We start from the raw sequence: 18,226 nt of genomic DNA on the forward strand, positions 1-18,226 counted from the left end.
GCCCTCCTGCTGTATTATTTCTATACTTATATATTAAATGGAAGTCCACTAAAGATACAAAAGAAAGATAGTCAAAATAGCGATAGACAGCCACTTCATACATGATTGCGCAGGAAGTGCATCATCCGCTCTCGATGCCCAGAAGTCTGCATTAGTGTCCACACAACTGGACATTCTGGTGCAAAAGATAAGCCTCATCCACGCTCCCAGAAAATAAGAACAGAGATATTAGTAAGAAGGCCACGTACTAACGTGTTTTCAACTTCGGATTTTAGACTAAAGTGTTTTGGACTAAAGTGTTTTAGACTAAAGTGTTTTAGACTAAAGCTAAAGTGTTTTAGACAAAAGTATTTTGGACTAAAGTATTTTAGACTTCAATATTTTAGACTAAAGTGTTTATGACTAAAGTGTTTTAGACAAAAGTATTTTGGACTTTAATATTTTAGACTAAAGTGTTTGAATCTCTAATGCCAGGAATAATTTTTGTGGCTTTTGACGACTCCAGAGACAATATTTTCCAGTTGCAATCCCGTCTCGTGTAGCATTAGAATTGTTATGGAACCTAATTATTAACACTGCTTTGTTTTGGACTCAAACAAAAGTTAATAAAAAAAACTGTATAGAAACACTGAGAAAGAACATAAATATCAACTCTGCAATGATTGCTAGCCAGACGTATTTAACAGTACCCTTGTCTTACGCTAATAAATACATCTTTTATTTCATGATACAATTGTTCAAATATACTTTGAGTAAGTCTTCAGACTACAGTATGGATCTCATAGACACTAGAAGTCAAGGTTTCTCATCGTAAACAAGCGCTAGATCTGACCCACTTTGTGAGAACCCTGCCCCCCCCCCCCCACGCCAAACAGATTTGTGAAGGAATAAAATGAAAACAAAGTTGACCTTGAAGACGGCACTACGACAAGGTGAGATGAATGCATGCGCGCGAGTATAAAGTGAGATCGTGGTTTGCGCGAGAGCGTTGCTCATAATGTGCAAGTCACCGGTCTCAAGTTCCCCCCCCACACACACCCCTCTCTCCCTCCCTCCCTCTCTGTATCTCACGCTCTCCTCCCCCCCTCTCTCTCTCTCTTTTTCTCACAAACACACACACACACAGACACTTGCAGTTTATTCCTTTCTCCTCTCTACCCCCCCCCTCTCTCATCCACTCCGCCCTCCCCAACTTTCACGTGAACTCTTCAAACGAGAGAGGGGGAGAGAAACTTAGTGTCGCGTGGAGGGAAGAGAAAGGTTTGCAAGAATTCTACCATCGACTTTGGCATTTACCTTCAACCAAGTTGCTAATGCTAACAGGAAGTCGATCACTGAAACACACTTTTTTTTCCCACCATACGGTTAACTTTCTAAAAAAAAAAGAGAAAAAAAAAAGTGTTTCCAAAAGTTGACTGTTGCTTGACCGCGCTATCCCAGGATGCCTTGCTCCAAAGCAACAACTCATTCTACGCGGGATCTAGATAGCAAGATTTATAGCCGTTAAGTGATCGCTGTTGTAGATTAGTATTCAATGGATTCTATGTGATGGCTGCAGCTGTTCTTTATTGACAGCTATATGAACACACGGCTGTTTTGATGAGGAGTCTAACGCCACAATCAGCTGAGCTCATCAACTTGAAATGTTTCTTTAAATAAGAGTGAACCAATATATTTCCGTTTCAAACTAACTCGTTCAACTTGTGGGATTAACTTCAACAAACTAGGTAAGTATTTATTTCGACTGTTGCAAGAGCTGTGGGTGTTGTTTTTCAATTATCTCATAGCAAAGGTAAGAGAGACAGAGAGAGAGATAGAGAGAGAGAGAAAGATAGAGAGAGACATACAGAGAGAGAAAAAGAGAGAGAGAGAGAGACAGACAGGGAGAGAGAAAGAAAGAGAGAACATGGCCGTGTTGAAGGAGGAGCGATGGTACCGACGAAGACGTTAATTAGCCACACATTGTTTGTATACGGATCCGCCGTGAGTTAATTTAGCGAACAACCTGGGGGGAAAAATACCTGAAAGTGCGCCCTGACAGGCCCCGTCTCAACATTCACAATGTCTCGTCCATTAAAAATGTTTTAGATACTTGAGAGATACAAGAAAGAATTGTTTGCCTATGTGCCTTTTGCTGTCTAGAAGGTAATACAACAGTTTATTTATTTACTTGTTAGTCAGTCTATGCTAGTGTTTGAAGATATAAATGAGTCTTTTTAAGCTTTAGCTGATAATAATGTGATCAATCACTGAATATAGAATATTTATTGCATTTCCAAGAATTTATCTTATAAAACAACTTACTAAAAAAAAAAAAACAACTTAATAATTATAATGTTATTGTTTTTCTCTACAATAAAGTCATATACACCATAAGATTAAGTGTGATATAAAATATAAAGATTTGTGAAACCTAAATATATAAAGCTATCCTAAACTAAATATATTGCAAGTGTGCATTTTGAAATATTTCACGAGGACATACATTAGTCAGACAAACCCTTTGAGTATAAACAATATTAATTAAGGCATTAAGGTTTGACCTAACAATAGTCTGAGTGTTGTGTCCCCAATTGACTTTGTTTGCCCAGGAGTGTGAGGATATTGTTTAGAAAATAACCAACGTAAATGCAGCCACCCCCCCCCCTGTTTTGACAGTTGTTTTTTTCTAACTGCTCCATTGACCATGAGCGGTTAAGTAAAGGTACCGCTCTCCAAACTATGGGGCTGATGATGTAGATCATCTGTTTCTATGGCCGACGGTTAACAAGGGTGTCATGTGGCCAGCACAACTACACACCGATTATTAAAGTTGGGCAGACCTAGAGAGGTCCTAAAAAATCTCAATGTATGTCATCTGATTCTATGGCCGACGGAAAGGGTGTCATGTGACTAGAACAACGACAAAACGCTTTCACTTCACCAACTAATGTTAAGTAACCATTAGAGTTGGGTAGACTCAGAGGCGTCCTAAAAATCCCAATGTTGAAAAATCTCAGTCTTCAACGAGATTTGAACTCAACTGTATAGCTGTGATACCACCGCTGGAGAAGTGAACTCGAGTGTATAGCTGTGATACCACCGCTGGGGAAGTGAACTCAAGTGTATAGCTGTGATACCACCGCTGGGGAAGTGAACTCATGTGTATAGCTGTGATACCACCGCTGGAGAAGTGAACTCAAGTGTATAGCTGTGATACCACCGCTGGAGAAGTGAACTCAAGTGTATAGCTGTGATACCACCGCTGGGGAAGTGAACTCAAGTGTATAGCTGTGATACCACCGCTGGGGAAGTGAACTCATGTGTATAGCTGTGATACCACCGCTGGGGAAGTGAACTCAAGTGTATAGCTGTGATACCACCGCTGGGGAAGTGAACTCAACTGTATAGCTGTGATACCACCGCTGGGGAAGTGAACTCAAGTGTATAGCTGTGATACCACCGCTGGGGAAGTGAACTCAAGTGTATAGCTGTGATACCACCGCTGGGGAAGTGAACTCAAGTGTATAGCTGTGATACCACCGCTGGGGAAGTGAACTCAAGTGTATAGCTGTGATACCACCGCTGGGGAAGTGAACTCAAGTGTATAGCTGTGATACCACCGCTGGGGAAGTGAACTCAAGTGTATAGCCGTGATACCACCGCTGGTGAAGTGAACTCAAGTGTATAGCTGTGATACCATCGCTGTGGAAGTGAACTCGAGTGTATAGCTGTGATACCACCGCTGGGGAAGTGAACTCGAGTGTATAGCTGTGATACCACCGCTGGGGAAGTGAACTCAAGTGTATAGCTGTGATACCACCCCTGGGGAAAAGATTTAAACATCTACGAATGTACTTTTGTAAAAACAAAAAATAATGATATTTAATAAAAAGTTGAAGAAACGAACTATAAAGAATGAAGGAAAATAATTGTCAAATGTCTAAATGAAATACTACTACTACTAATACTGCTACTACTACTACTACTACTACTACTACTACTAATACTAATAAAGGGACAACAATGAATCTGGCTTCTCTTTAACGAAACTCGACCCAGGCAATGGCAGATAATGAATAGTTTTTTCATTTCTAAATTAATGATAATAATAATAACAAGCTACATTATCTTGAAGGAAATATGTTTTACATGTGTTCCTATGAAGCATCAATATTAAAAGTAACAACCATGTCCCAGTGATCTACTAGAACTGTAGCTAGGGGGGGGGGACAAATGGCTCTTGGCGAAGAAAAATGGAAGTTGCATCACTGACCCCTTTTTGACATCAATCACTCGATATTCTTTTCTCTCTCCTATAAATCTTGAAGTCCATTGATACTGGGAGATATAGTGAGATATAGTGAGATATAGTGAGATATAGTGAGATAAGTTAGGGAGATTTAAGTGTTATGGAGAGTGTATGTGTGTTTTTCCAAATTAACGAGAAGAGGAGCGGTTATATTTGGTTGTATAGGCTGTACAGTTTCTGATGAAGTAATCTGTCCTAATTCATGAACCAACGATCTAACATTAACATTAGGGTGATATACAGAGATATATACGGAAATATTTGTTGGGAGATCATAGAAACTTAAACACCGCTAGCCTGCACCACAGGTCATCATCCCACACCATAATTTACAGTACCGAAAAAAAACTATATCCGTTTGGTAAAGTTAACTGGTCAACACTCAGTGGAAGAGGGGCCACTTTACCCTACTACCCAAGCCCCGCCCATATATTTACACTGCTTGCTAGGCGGCATGGTTTGGTCAGTTGATCCGAGTGGCGGGGGAGGGGAGCGAAAGGGGCGATGGCGAATATTATTCTCAGCAATCAGTTAAAATACTATAGCCCAGGAAAACAACAAAAGTAAAACAAAACAAAAACAAAACATTTCTATATCAAGCATTATTATAGTATTGTTTTAGTTTCAAATAATAACCTTATAATCACCATAATTAGTTCCATAATTTGCAATTATAAGGTGCTATACAATATATAGCATCAATATATGATAATACTAATTAAAACAAACAAATCTATGTTCTAAATCAAGTTTGGATCTCTGTTGATTCATCTATCAGTCATTGGTTCCTACAGTGGCATATCCTGCTGAGTACACTGGGAGTGTACGTTACAAAAAATTTAAATTTTAAAACAATATGCTACAAGTTTTAAATCTGTTAAATAACTTTAATACTAGGAAAGTTTATGTTTCTAAGTCAATTAGTTTTATTTGAAAATAATTTATATCAATGTGTTATTACTTACATTTTCCGAACTGGTTTCATTTTTTTCAATTTTTGACATTGTTGTCACTTTCAAGCGCCATAAAATTAAAAAAATGCAACTGCAGACATTAAACAGCGAAGTGGCCAAATGTAGACCAACATGTTCTTTAACGAAAACAAAAGAAAAAAAAATACAAAAAACATTAATAGTTTTTTTTTATAATTTTTTTAAAAAAACGTACACTGCCAGTGTACAAAGTAGGGTAGGAATGCTGAAGATCAAATGCAATGCTTATAATAAAAGACACATTTTAAAAGTTCTCAATAAGCGCATTGTGCCATCGTTATTTGAAAACAAAATAATTTGGAAATATTAAACAGGAATTGTAACCCACGCACTAAGCATTGTGCGCCAGGGCGTTACTATCACACCACTTGGTTATCAAATAATTATATTTAATGAGAACCCTTGTTTTAAATGTCAGCCCCGTATGAGGAGTTCAGTAGTTTGTTGAATCGCTGGAAAGGGAAGTTAAAAACATGCGCGCGCATCCAATGGGAAAATGTTTTTGTGGTTTAACTCATCCACACACACACATTTCTGTTGTTCTATTTTTATATTACCCAAAAATAAAATAATGGAATAGAAAGAGAAAAAAATCGCCATGTTGAAATGACAAGATAGCAAGGTCAAGGCCCTGTCTATTTTTGTACTGTGTTAATTCTATTGATTAGTTTCGTCTAAAATCTATAAGGTTTTATTTTTGAACAAGTGTTCATCCCTCTGCTTTATTTAAGCTGTTATTTGGTCTGCTTTTAACTCTTCTCTCTCTCTCTCTCTCTCTCTCTCTCTCTCTCTCTCTGTCTCTTTGACTTTCACACACACACCTACACATATGAACACAAGCTCGTTTATCTCTTTGACTTATCGTCATAATGGACGCTAACATCAGGGCCGATCTTAGGCAATTGGAAACTCAAGATTAAAGTCTTCATAATCTACTACATATGAGTCTCTTGGTATATAATTAAGAGTCTCATCTGTTCGTAACAAGTAATAATAGTAATAATAATAATAATAATAATAATAACGTGACTACGAAGTCCTAAATGTGATCTATATCATTTGCAACAGTCAACACAGACAAAATCGTTGTCAGTTTAAGTCCTGGTTTCACCGTCTACACCTGGTCCCAAACGTGTGTTTTAAGACTTTTCAAAGAGATCTCCAGCTGTCTCTTTCGGATGCCATCTTTTGGTCTTCTCTTAGCCAGCCAAGGCAAGATGGCGCCTGAGCAAGTCTTTATTGCGTTTTCGGGGAGCACCTTTGTTGCGCAGTCCTCCTAAAAGCTGGTCAAAATAGATTGTTTTTGACATAGGACTGTCGGGCAGTGGTGCCACATACGGGATAGGGGTCGCTGCTATCGAGCATGAAACACTGCCTCTCCATTGTCCACACCAGCTTTCAGAACATCGCTGTTCCGCTGTTTGCAGTGTGGTCTTGTCTTTGTATGTTCACGGTGGAGCGTAGGCACTTTCGTACTAGCCTGACAATTTTAAGTTTGAGCCGATTTTAAGTTGCTAATTAAAAACAAGAAGTATTGTTGCTACATAGGACATAGGACATAGGACCGAAGCTGGTGTCAGTTCACATTTATTTAGCAAGTAACCATTTTGTACGAGTCATTAAACTAAGTTACCGCCATATATCGTACATATGGGTAAAGAGAAATTGACTGAGATTGATAACTAGGAGATCAATCTATATTTCTTGCCTTAAGGGCATTTTTGTTCAACTTAATTAATAAGTATAGGGAGTGATTTCCCCTACACCAAGCAGTCATGTCCGTGAATACACTGATGTAATCAAACTGATGGCTACTCTGTTTTCAACACTAAAGATTATTTTAATTGAACTTTCTTTTATGTCATCCCTCCGGGGGCTACCATACAATAGGTAAGCATAACACTAAAAAAGTCACGTGGTGTAAAAACTTTTCCCATAATGTTAAGTCCATTACTCAAGCCAAGGGGTAGCTGGTAGTAATATTTTTTCGCTCCTTATTTCTACATTATTTTATATTTGGCGTTAGTTGGTAATAATAATAATAATAATCATAATAATAAGCTAATAGAAAAATTTCGAATTTTAAGGATGCTTACACATTAATAATAATATGTAGGAAAAGTAAAGGCGTTTGGTCACCGTGCTGACCTCATGACACCCTCAATAACCGTAGGCTTCAATAACAGCTGTCCTTTACATCATCAGCCCTTTTGATAGCAATGTCTGAAAGGGTTATAGTACTTTTCTTTGTTACTATATGTGAGCAGACAAATTTATTTTGGGAGTAATTGACATGTTCTTCCACAAAATGAACTACGCATACCAAGAGCTGCGATGACATGGAGGCCAATACGAGGAAAGCGCAAACAGGGACGTCCTTGTATAACCTGGCGCCACACTTTCAAGGTGGACCTCAGAACAATGGACACCAGATGGGAGGAGGCTTCAGACATTGCCAGTGACAGATCTTTGTGGAGACAGTTTGCCACCCAATGCGCCGAACGGCGCAAGAGGACCTAATTCTAAGTCATCTTGTAAGAGATATTTAAATTTGTATACTGGCCTCTGTACAGACAGGCTATCAGGAAAATGCGTTCTCGCCACATTAAGCTATGATATCGAAATTAAGGCGATACCAAACCCTCAATCATGAGTACGAAAAATTGCGTTAAAAAAAGAAAACTTCGCTAAAGCGGTTACGGTAGTGACTAATTCCTGCCTCCAAGCCTTTTGGCTTAAGGGGATAGTCACTGTTGGTGAAAGAGGCAAACGGCACTGCAAATAACATCCACCGATTTATTGGAGCTGTGGTCTTCACGCACTGCGGCATAAGAGGCAGGGATGCTGCTGGTGCTCTAGCTCGAGAAGAAGCGTAGGTGTTAGCCATTTTTGTGGCCCCCGAGTACGTTTCAACATGCTACGACTGCCATACGCGAAATCCCGGGACGAATCATGGGGAGTCTGGCAGCATATGCGCCGCCCCAACGGAGACGACCCGAAACAGATAATAATAGCGCAGTTGTTCTTCAAGTTGGCTTCAGGCTGGTAACGCTTTCGTTCTATCGTCATGCATAATCTCACTTTCAATATCCCTTTATTCTTCATGGTACTTCTTACTTTATCCTTCTCTCTCTCTCTCTCTCTCTCTTCTCTCTCTCTAATTTTCTTTCTCTCACTTTTTTACGCTCTCTTTTTCTCCATCTCTCTTTTTTATTCCAGTTTTTCCTTCTCTTTCTTTCTCTTCAATTCAAACTTTTGTTTTATTTCTCTCTTTCTGTTCATTTCTTTCTCTCTCTGTTCATGACTTTCTCTCTTTCTGTTCAAGTCTCTGTCTCTCTGTTCATGTCTTTCTATTTTTGTTCATGTCTCTCTCTCTTTCTGTTCATGTCTTTCTCTTTTTGTTCATGTCTCTCTCTTTCTGTTCATGTCTTTCTCTTTCTCTGTTCATGTCTCTCTTTCTGTTCATGTCTTTCTGTATATGTCTCTCTCTTACACTCTGTCTTTCGCTTTCTCCGTTTCTCTTTTTCTCTCCCGCTCTCTTCACTCAGAATGCATCTCTTAACACACACTCACACACGCATACACACACACACACACAAACTTACTTGTAGTCATGTTGACCTGTCTTGTTTCCATTGATGTCACTGTTCCCGTGTTGACACTATGCACACAGTCAGTCACCTGTAGGGTGTTAAAGTGTCATTCTCCTGGCGTACTCTCTACAAGTACAGTCTTTACTCATGCAACGTAACATCTGACGTAACATCAGACGAAACAGTTATCTTCATCGCAATATTAGCCTGGGCCAACAAGCAAGACTGACCAATGCTTATATGCTATGGTAAATTGAACGGAATATTTATATACACAATTACGCACCACTAGGCCCGTTGATTTGTTCCCAGGTTATACTTTGTTGATTTAGACCGCCATTGTTTCCTTTTATTCTAAACTTTTCTTAAAGATAAACTGGACGCATCTCTACATTCCCGTGATTTCAAGTATCTGTTACACTGAATGAGAACGGACCCCTCTTTCTATCTTTCCTTCTTTCTCTCTCCTTTTCTCTCTCATTCTCTCTCTCTCTCTCTCTCTCTCTCTCTTTCTCTCTCTCTCTCTCTGGAACTTCTTTTTACAGTACCTCTTTTCAAGTCAGAACTTCATGGAACCTGAATCCAATAACCTGAACCCAGGTACCTGAATCAGGCTAGTATCTAGATTTGGACTTTTGCTATACTAGTACGCATTAGACGTGAACATCGTCCTGATTGGACCCGGCTCTTTCAAGTCTATACTTTAACATGTGTCCTCTTTCATTGGATGAAAACGATTTTTTCGGGCAAATATTAAAACAATCAATCGGTGTGCATGGGAGAGGCGTGTTGGGTTTAATACTTAGGTCTTGGTATAGACATTCTTCGTTACAAGAAAGTGTTGATATTCTGTCGTTCAAATATTGACTAATCATCACTTTAGTGATACACTTGTAGAAAGGTCAAATATTTGTACAGATGGCCAGATGCAAACAAATTTTAACGAATATACCATCGCCCTCTGCGTGTGTGATGTGGAATAGTGTGTGTTGGTATGATTATATGTGTGATAGTGTGTGTGTATGATAGTATGTGTGTATGTGTTGTGTGATTGCGTGTGTGATAGTTTAGTTTGTGTGGTGTGTGATAGTGTGTGGCATTGGTAGTATGAGAGCGTGTGATAGTGTTTGTTTGTGTGTGTATGTGTTTGCGGTGTGATAGTTTGTTAGTGATAATGTGTGTTTGGTGTGATAGTGTGTGTATGTGTGTTTTTGGTGTGATAGTATGTTGTGTGATGGTGTGTGTTTGTGGTGATAGTGTATGTGGTGATAGTGTGTGTGATAGTGTGTATGTGTGTGTGTTTTAGTTTATGACACATTAGTTACTATTTGTATATTGTTGACTTTTTTTGTGTGTATTACTTACATTCTAGACACTTTTTGTTTCAAGACTTTTAGGCACAGCCTTTTATCATCTTATCTTATACATTACAGACGTTCCTTCAAAAGAGAAGATAATTACGTCCTACTCCAATTTACGTGTTCATCTAGTCACGCATGTTAAGTAGAGACTTAAGCTCTGCTAAGAGTTATTTCAGTTGTATCTGCATAGAGTGCAATGTATAGTTTGAACAGCTAGGAGACAGACTGCGGGCCCACCTAGCTGACAGCTAGGAGACAGACTGCGGGCCCACCTAGCTGACAGCTAGGAGACAGACTGCGGGCCCACCTAGCTGACAGCTAGGAGACAGACTGCGGACCCACCTAGCTGACAGCTAAAAGCCTCAGACGTCTTAGATAAAAAAGGATGAAAACTGAACTATCCGAGGCATTTTCAGGCGTAACCTGCAGTTAAGTTTGCCACTTCTGCTAGTTGAGTCGCAACAGATTCTGTCCCGATTCAAGGAGTAAAAACGAAAACCAGTCTTTTTGGAGATAAAAGTAAAAAAAAGTTCCCGTTTCAGACCTTGTGGTAAAGGTCATCTGTTTCTGTGGCCAACGGTTAAGACTTGTGTCATGTGGCCAGCACCAACCGCCTTTACTTTTCCCCAACTAATGCCAGGTACCCAATAGAGCTGGGTGGACTCAGAGACGCACATAAATCCCGAAATAAAAATCTAAGTCTTCACTAGGATTCGAAACAGGGACCCCCGGTTCGGAAGCCAAGCGCTTAACCGCTCAGCCTCATCCGAGTCAAATTGAGCTATATATTAGTAACCAGTCTTTTTGGAGACAAAAGTTAAAAAGTTCCCGTTTCAGACCTTGTGGTAGATGATGTAAAGGTCAACTGTTTCTGTGGCCTACATTTTTGCCTCATAACTGTTGTCTACAGGTGCCCGACCGGTGGTCGGTTCATGTTCTCTTGCCACCGTCTATGACTATCTTCGGCTGTACATTTCCTATTGGTCTCATAAGTGTATCCCGCGGCCCTGGTGATAAATCTCCAGCTTTCTCGCTCGGAAGCCGCCTGCTGCTAGGTGGTCTTTTCATATGTGTCCAAGCAGGGACGGCCTTAGGCCGATTTGACCGATTGCTCCTAATTTGGCCCCGCAATCCGTAAGGCCGGCCCTGTTCCCAAGTAGTAGAGCTCAAAGGTGCTAATCCGTTATCACAGAGTTTAATTGAGTTAAAGCAGTATTTCTAGGCCTTTTTCTCTAGACGGAACACTTCGCACATTCGGAGAATTTAGCGGAACACTTTGCTTATTTTTTTTTAGAGAGATTAATTCACGTGGTGGCCTATTCAAGTAGTTTGTGGAACACCTATTCGGGCCTATGTTCCGCGAAACACAGTTTGGGAAACACTGAGGAAAAAAATAAAGATCTTAAAATTTTATTCTGGATTAAAATTCTTTATTCAGTGTATTTTTAGTGCACATAGTTCAATTGGGGACACTTGGAGAGTAAATGTGTGTGCCGGGAGTTCTCTCTGTACAAACAGCGCTATGTCCTGTGCAGTGGCGTCTCCAAACTCAGATAGCAGCTGTGGCGTGCATATATTTAGAGCTGTAGAATTGCTTTTCATTGACATTTCAACACATGCTTACATTTTGGTCGTCTCCACCCCCCCCCCTTCTTTTTAAAAATCTAAAATATGTTCAATACATTTCAGTACTAAATAAAAATTAAAGGTGGATGGACCGTCAGTGATAAAACTTTTCCATTTAACTCCGTCTCTTATGCTACTTGGGGGCGCAGTGGCTGAGTTGTTAAGCGCTTGGCTTCCGAACCTGGCGTCCTGTATTGGAATCTTGGTGAAGACTGGGGATTTTGAATTTTGGGATTCTTAGGGCGCCTCTGAGTCCAACCAACTCTAATGGGTACTTGACTTTAGTTGGGGAAAGTAAAAGTGGTTGGTCGTTGTGCTGGCCACATGACACCCTGCTCGTTAACCACCAAAGAAACAGATGACCTTGACCTCATCTGCCCTGTAGACCGCGTGGTCTGAAAGGGGAACTTACTTTACTTGATGCTACTTTAATGTTATTTTAGCAGATCCATATATACTGTGTTGTTCCTTCTCATAGATTTTATTTCATCAGTATCTATATAAAATGGAGAGATGGTACCTCACTCTTACTGAAGGTCACGCGCTCTGTTTTTGTTTCCTAGAATGAAGAGTGATTTGTAGACGCCTTGAGAATGCATTTGTCTAAGTATGCAAGTAAATGCTTGGTACCAGGGGGTTGCTGACGGTCGTTGACTTGTAGCACCAAACTGCTGGTAGACAACTAAACCGCTCTAGGCTTATTATATTTTAACTTTTAAACTTAGAATAATTTTAAGTTCTTTTGTGAACAAAAATAAATACGACTATCATTACAATATAAACATAATTCAACATAAACATAATTCAATATAAACATAATTCAATATAAACATAATTCAACATAAACATAATTCAACATAACATAATACATAATTCAACATAAACATAATTCAATATAAATATAATTCAATATAAACATAATTCAACATAAACATAATTCAACATAAACATAATTCAATATAAACATAATTCAATATAAACATAATTCAATATAAACATAATTCAACATAAACATAATTCAACATAAACATAATTCAATATAAACATAATTCAATATAAACATAATTCAATATAAACATAATTCAATATAAACATAATTCAATATAAACATAATTCAATATAAACATAATTCAATATAACAAACTTGAGATAATAAAAAATAAATGTAGTGGACTTTAGTTATAAAAATGTAATTCTAAACAAAATTTAACTAACAACAATAACATGTCTTTTCGTCTGAAGTCGTCTGTCGTACATTAGACCGCTGACGAAAATGCCGCTTATCTTGCATCATTCACAAACAACCGCTCACCTCTTCCCACCGTCACCGTAGAAACATACACGCACACACACACACTCCATGACATCATTAAGGAAGCTTATAGAGTTTCCACAGACTCCTAGCTGAGGGTAGCGCCAACATAAATTTATATTCTATAAGGGTGTCACAGAAATATAAAAATATCATTCTATGAATGTGTATTAGAAGCGTAAAATAACACTGATTTAGGAATCCACAGATCTGATCAGCTGTCGTACGTATTTGGATGAAATTTCGTACAAAGCCTTTTTCAACTCTTTGCTGCTGGCTAAGACGCAGTTTTGTATAGATTCACTGCCTGAGCGCCTCGAAAAGCAGCCATTTTTCTATAAAACGCACCCCCCCCCCGCGCCCCCCCCCCCAAAAAAAAAAAACGGCCACTGTCTCTATATAAATAGAAATAACACAAAACTGTCGTATTTTTAATTTAATATAGGCCTTCCTTGTGTTTGTATAAATGCTATATAGATAGATAGATGAATTAAGGTTTACAGGTGTTGGAGCTAGGGCTTTTTAAAACAAATCGCCCCGCACACACAGTGACACACACACACACACCCAATAGTTCGGATCCGACCTAGTTAAGGCCACAACTCTAAAAATGTGCAGTGACATTCATACACTTAGTTCATAGCTGAACAGTGACCTTTTACTGAAGAAAAAAAAAAGAAAATCTACTAACATACTTACCTTGCCGCATGTCACTCAACAGCGTACGCCCATGACAGCCAGGGCAGTAGGAGCGTGACGTGACGTGAAGACAATGAAACACACAAAAAACTTTTCATTTACGCCAAATTTCAAACCAGGTCAGACCTTCTCTACACATTCTTGGCAGGGCGTTTAGTTGCATCATGTAGAGTCTAGGAGTTTCCCAAATCTTCCAGTCAATACTCTATGTACGTAAGTAGATGTCCAATGCTAGCTCGAAGCTGTGTCTTGTTCTAAGATGTTTCAGTTATTTTTAATGCTAATATAAAATGCTATACTTCCCCTTCTCCCCCCCCTTTCGCTGTGAAATTTGAACCAACTTGATACATGCTTGTCAAGGCAGGGTTAGTATGGATGCTTATTCACGAGCGTTTGACTGATATTTTGGTTTTTAACTTAGCTACAAGTTTCGTGATATGGAAACATCACGTGATATTTATTTTTACATTGTAATTTTAACTATCGCCAGTAATAGAACTTTCTAATTAAGTTTGGTCTTTGTTACCAACGAGAGTATTTATTCACAGAACACTTAGAACAGAAAATGTCAGATTATTTAGACATTTAAAAAAAAATTCCATTCAAAATATAATATATAAAATGTAAAATTGTTTCTTATAATTAGTTTGTTACATTAAAATAGTTTGTTACATTAAAATAGTTTGTTACATTAAAACAGTTTGTTACATTTGGTGGAAACCACATTTCAGTTTCGTTTATCAGTTCGAAAGAGCAAAAAAAAAATTTTTTTAACTATTTATATTAATTGACAAAGCTTCTATCAACTCAATCTGTCTGTTTGGTAAAAAGTTTGAGCATGTTTGTTCTCTCATTTCCCACGACATTAATCAATAAAAAAGAATAACAACTTCATTAATTGTTGGTGGTTGAGTATTTTGTTTAAATTTCCAAATAAGGGAAATAAATGTAACTTAATGAGAGATGTGTGGAGATATAGATATATACAAATATATATGGATTTAGTCCCCTTATTACATTGTGACACATTTTTCTCCCACTTCCCATTCTTGGATCAAGTTTAAATTTTGCATAATTATTCAGAGTCGATAACAATACAGGAATAAATCCGGGAATTAACCAGTCAACCATTTAATACCAATTAATTAATTGTGTTTTATATAGCAGAACGGTAGATGAACACCGTAATTTCCAGATGAATGAAAGTAATATGAGGTCCCTTCCCTTAGATAAGGTATGCTTTCCTTTTTTATTTATTTTGTTGGCTTCTTTTAGCTTCCATCTGTGTTGAATATCAATCCCACGTAACATTGGCTTTACACGTGATTTCTTTTATTACATTCTTCCATCTTTATTTAGAATTGTCTCAAAAAAAATTTGTTTGATGTTTTTATTAGATTTTATCTTTCTCCGGAGAAAAATAACCAGGCAACTTTCAAGGGAATATATTGAATAAATGTGTCAACCAGAAATGTGCTGACGCGTGCTATTCTAAAGGGGCTATACATATGATCCATTAGTTACAGCTTTACTTCATTGTCAGTTCTATCTATGTGGCAAGACAATCAGTCTTATATGCGGTATGCGTGCTGGACAGATGTTCGGCTGTCTCGATGGTCGAGGGTTCATACCCTGCCGCCGCCATCACTCGTCGTCCTGCGGGAAGTTTGGACTATGAAGAAACATGCGGAACACGTGAAACCTTTCTACAAACACACATTTTATTAATTAATGGCTTAGAACAATTTGTTTGTGATCCGTTACAACCTTTACTAGTAATCATGAGCACCTGAATGAAAGTGTTCATGTATGAATTGGTCTTAGCATATGTGTTAGCCATGTCATAAATCTGTTTCTGGACTTGATCTGTTTGAATCAAAGAGGAGCATAGTGTCGCATCATCTAATCCTGTACTGGGCGATTCCCCTCAGTTGGGTTCATGTCCATCCTTACATCTTGGTCTGACGAGCCCCTTTATGTTTGATTGGCTCGCCCAGCCTTTCTCTTCCCTTGTGGGTTCCAGTCCAAATCCTATTTGCAATGGGTTTTTTTTTATCTTCTTGGAACTATATGCCCAATCTGGCCCATTTTTTAAATGAAGTTTTACAGTCTATTATTTACGGACAAGTATTTGTTAAATACATTTGAAGTCTAATTTTCAACGTTTTGAGTCTGTTTGATTCTCCTTATAAAGGCTCTGTCCTCCTTTTTTATTCTACTTTATAAAGCTCTGTCCTCCTTTTTTATTCTTCTTTATAAGGCTCTGTCCTCCTTTTTTATTCTTCTTTATAAGGCTCTGTCCTCCTTTTTTTATTTTCATTTATAAGGCTCTGTCCTCCTTTTTTATTTTCATTTATAAGGCTCTGTCCTCTTTTTTATTTTCATTTATAAGGCTCTGTCCTCCTTTTTTATTTTCATTTATAAGGCTCTGTCCTCCTTTTTTATTTTCATTTATAAGGCTCTGTCCTCCTTTTTTATTTTCATTTATAAGGCTCTGTCCTCCTTTTTTATTTTCATTTATAAGGCTCTGTCCTCTTTTTTATTTTCATTTATAAGGCTCTGTCCTCTTTTTTATTTCATTTATAAGGCTCTGTCCTCCTTTTTTATTTTCATTTATAAGGCTCTGTCCTCCTTTTTTATTTTCATTTATAAGGCTCTGTCCTCCTTTTTTATTTTCATTTATAAGGCTCTGTCCTCCTTTTTTATTTTCATTTATAATTATCTGTTCTCCTTTTTATTCTCCTTTATAAGGATCTGTCCTCCTTTTTTTTTTTGTTTTTTATATGGCTCTGTCCTCCTTTTTTATTCTCCTATAGGCCTGCAGATGTCCGGTAACCCGATCTTTCAAGATAGATACATAGCCAATTTTCGGTAAAGATATCGTATCCATAACTTTGTTTTCGGTCTAGTACTTCTTGTAGCGAGCTCCTGGCTTAGGTTTTGTGTATAACTAATATACATCTGTCTACAACATCATTGGTTCTATATTGTGAATGTAAAAGAGCGGGCCTGTGCTGTTCCTCTGTTGCCCACTTTTATTTCTCTTGAATCAATTCTCGATTGGACTAAATATTCACACGACGTCACTTACAGCCGGGGGTAAATGGGAGGGGGGGGGTAAGTGGGGGTCTGAAATTTGGAGAGGGAAGCATACAATGACAATGACGTGCTGTTGGGTATGAAACTTGAGAGAGAGAAAGAGAGAGAGAGAAGAGATAGAACAATGACAGGAAAAAGAGAAATGAAAGATGAGAAAGGGAGGAAAAGAGACAAATGAAAAAAGAATCGATGATGGATACAAAGAGAAAAAAAGTTTAGTTTTTTTTTTTAAGTTTTGAACACACGTTAACACGCCATGTCAGTCTGAATAGAAGTTTTTGTTTGTTTTTAAATTGTTCACATTTGACATTTTCTTAAAGTTAACTCTTTCATCATCATCCTCTTTCCTTTGCGTTCCTCATGGGCCTCAGTAAAAACACATTCCTCATGGAACATAGGGCCTCAGTAAAAACACATTCCTTATGGAACATAGGGCCTCAGTAAAAACACATTCCTCATGGAACATATGGCCTCAGTAAAAACACATTCCTCATGGAACATAGGGCGTCAGTAAAAACACATTCCTCATGGAACATAGGGCCTCAGTAAAAACACATTCCTCATGGAACATAGGGCCTCAGTAAAAACATATTCCTCATGGTACATAGGGCCTCAGTAAAAACACATTCCTCATGGAACATAGGGCCTCAGTAAAAACACATTCCTTATGGAACATAGGGCCTCAGTAAAAACACATTCCTTATGGAACATAGGGCCTCAGTAAAAACACATTCCTTATGGAACATACGGCCTCAGTAAAAACACATTCCTTATGGAACATAGGGCCTCAGTAAAAACACATTCCTTATGGAACATAGGATTTCAGTAAAAACACATTCCTCATGGAACATAGGACCTCAGTAAAAACACATTCCTCATGGAACATAGGACCTCAGTAAAAACACGCCACTCTCCACGGTCTCTTGCTAGTTTTTAAAAGGCTCTTTCCTGTCCTCTCGGCTTCCTCTAGTACGCTGCGTCGCCACGTTCTTTTTGGTCTTCCTCTACATCTTGTGCCCTTGGAGTTCCATTCTAAAGCCTGTCTAGCTCTGTTGTTGGTATCCTTTCTAAGGGTGTGACCAATCCATCTCCACTTTCTGCACTTCTGTATTTCTCTGTCCGCCCATCTCCTACAGTTTGGTGTTTGTTGTTGCTTCAGTTGTTCTCCATGTTTCAGAACCATACAGTAGGACAGCCTTGACATTAGAGTTAAAGATTCTTAGTTTAGTCTTGATAGAGATGTGGAGAGATTG

The 18,226-nt window shown here is 38.3% G+C and overlaps 1 protein-coding gene across 2 annotated transcripts in view; it reads left to right on the plus strand.

Annotated features, from left to right (window-relative positions):
- Nucleotides 1-1,227: 1,227 nt before the first annotated feature.
- Nucleotides 1,228-18,226, plus strand: part of LOC106056079 (lysosomal alpha-mannosidase-like) — a 134,844-nt gene continuing 117,845 nt past the window's right edge. Inside the window, exon 1 of one of the 2 annotated variants that reach the window (XM_056021494.1) lies at nucleotides 1,228-1,727. Coding sequence is in view for 1 of the 2 variants with exons in the window: in XM_056021491.1 (XP_055877466.1) it covers nucleotides 2,123-2,145 (23 nt within the window). In the remaining variant the exon portion in view is untranslated. The other variant, XM_056021491.1, reaches the window with a different exon arrangement.

The sequence above is a fragment of the Biomphalaria glabrata genome, chromosome 2 (genome assembly GCF_947242115.1).
Source record: "Biomphalaria glabrata chromosome 2, xgBioGlab47.1, whole genome shotgun sequence".
In the NCBI taxonomy this organism is placed as follows: Eukaryota; Metazoa; Mollusca; class Gastropoda; family Planorbidae; genus Biomphalaria; species Biomphalaria glabrata.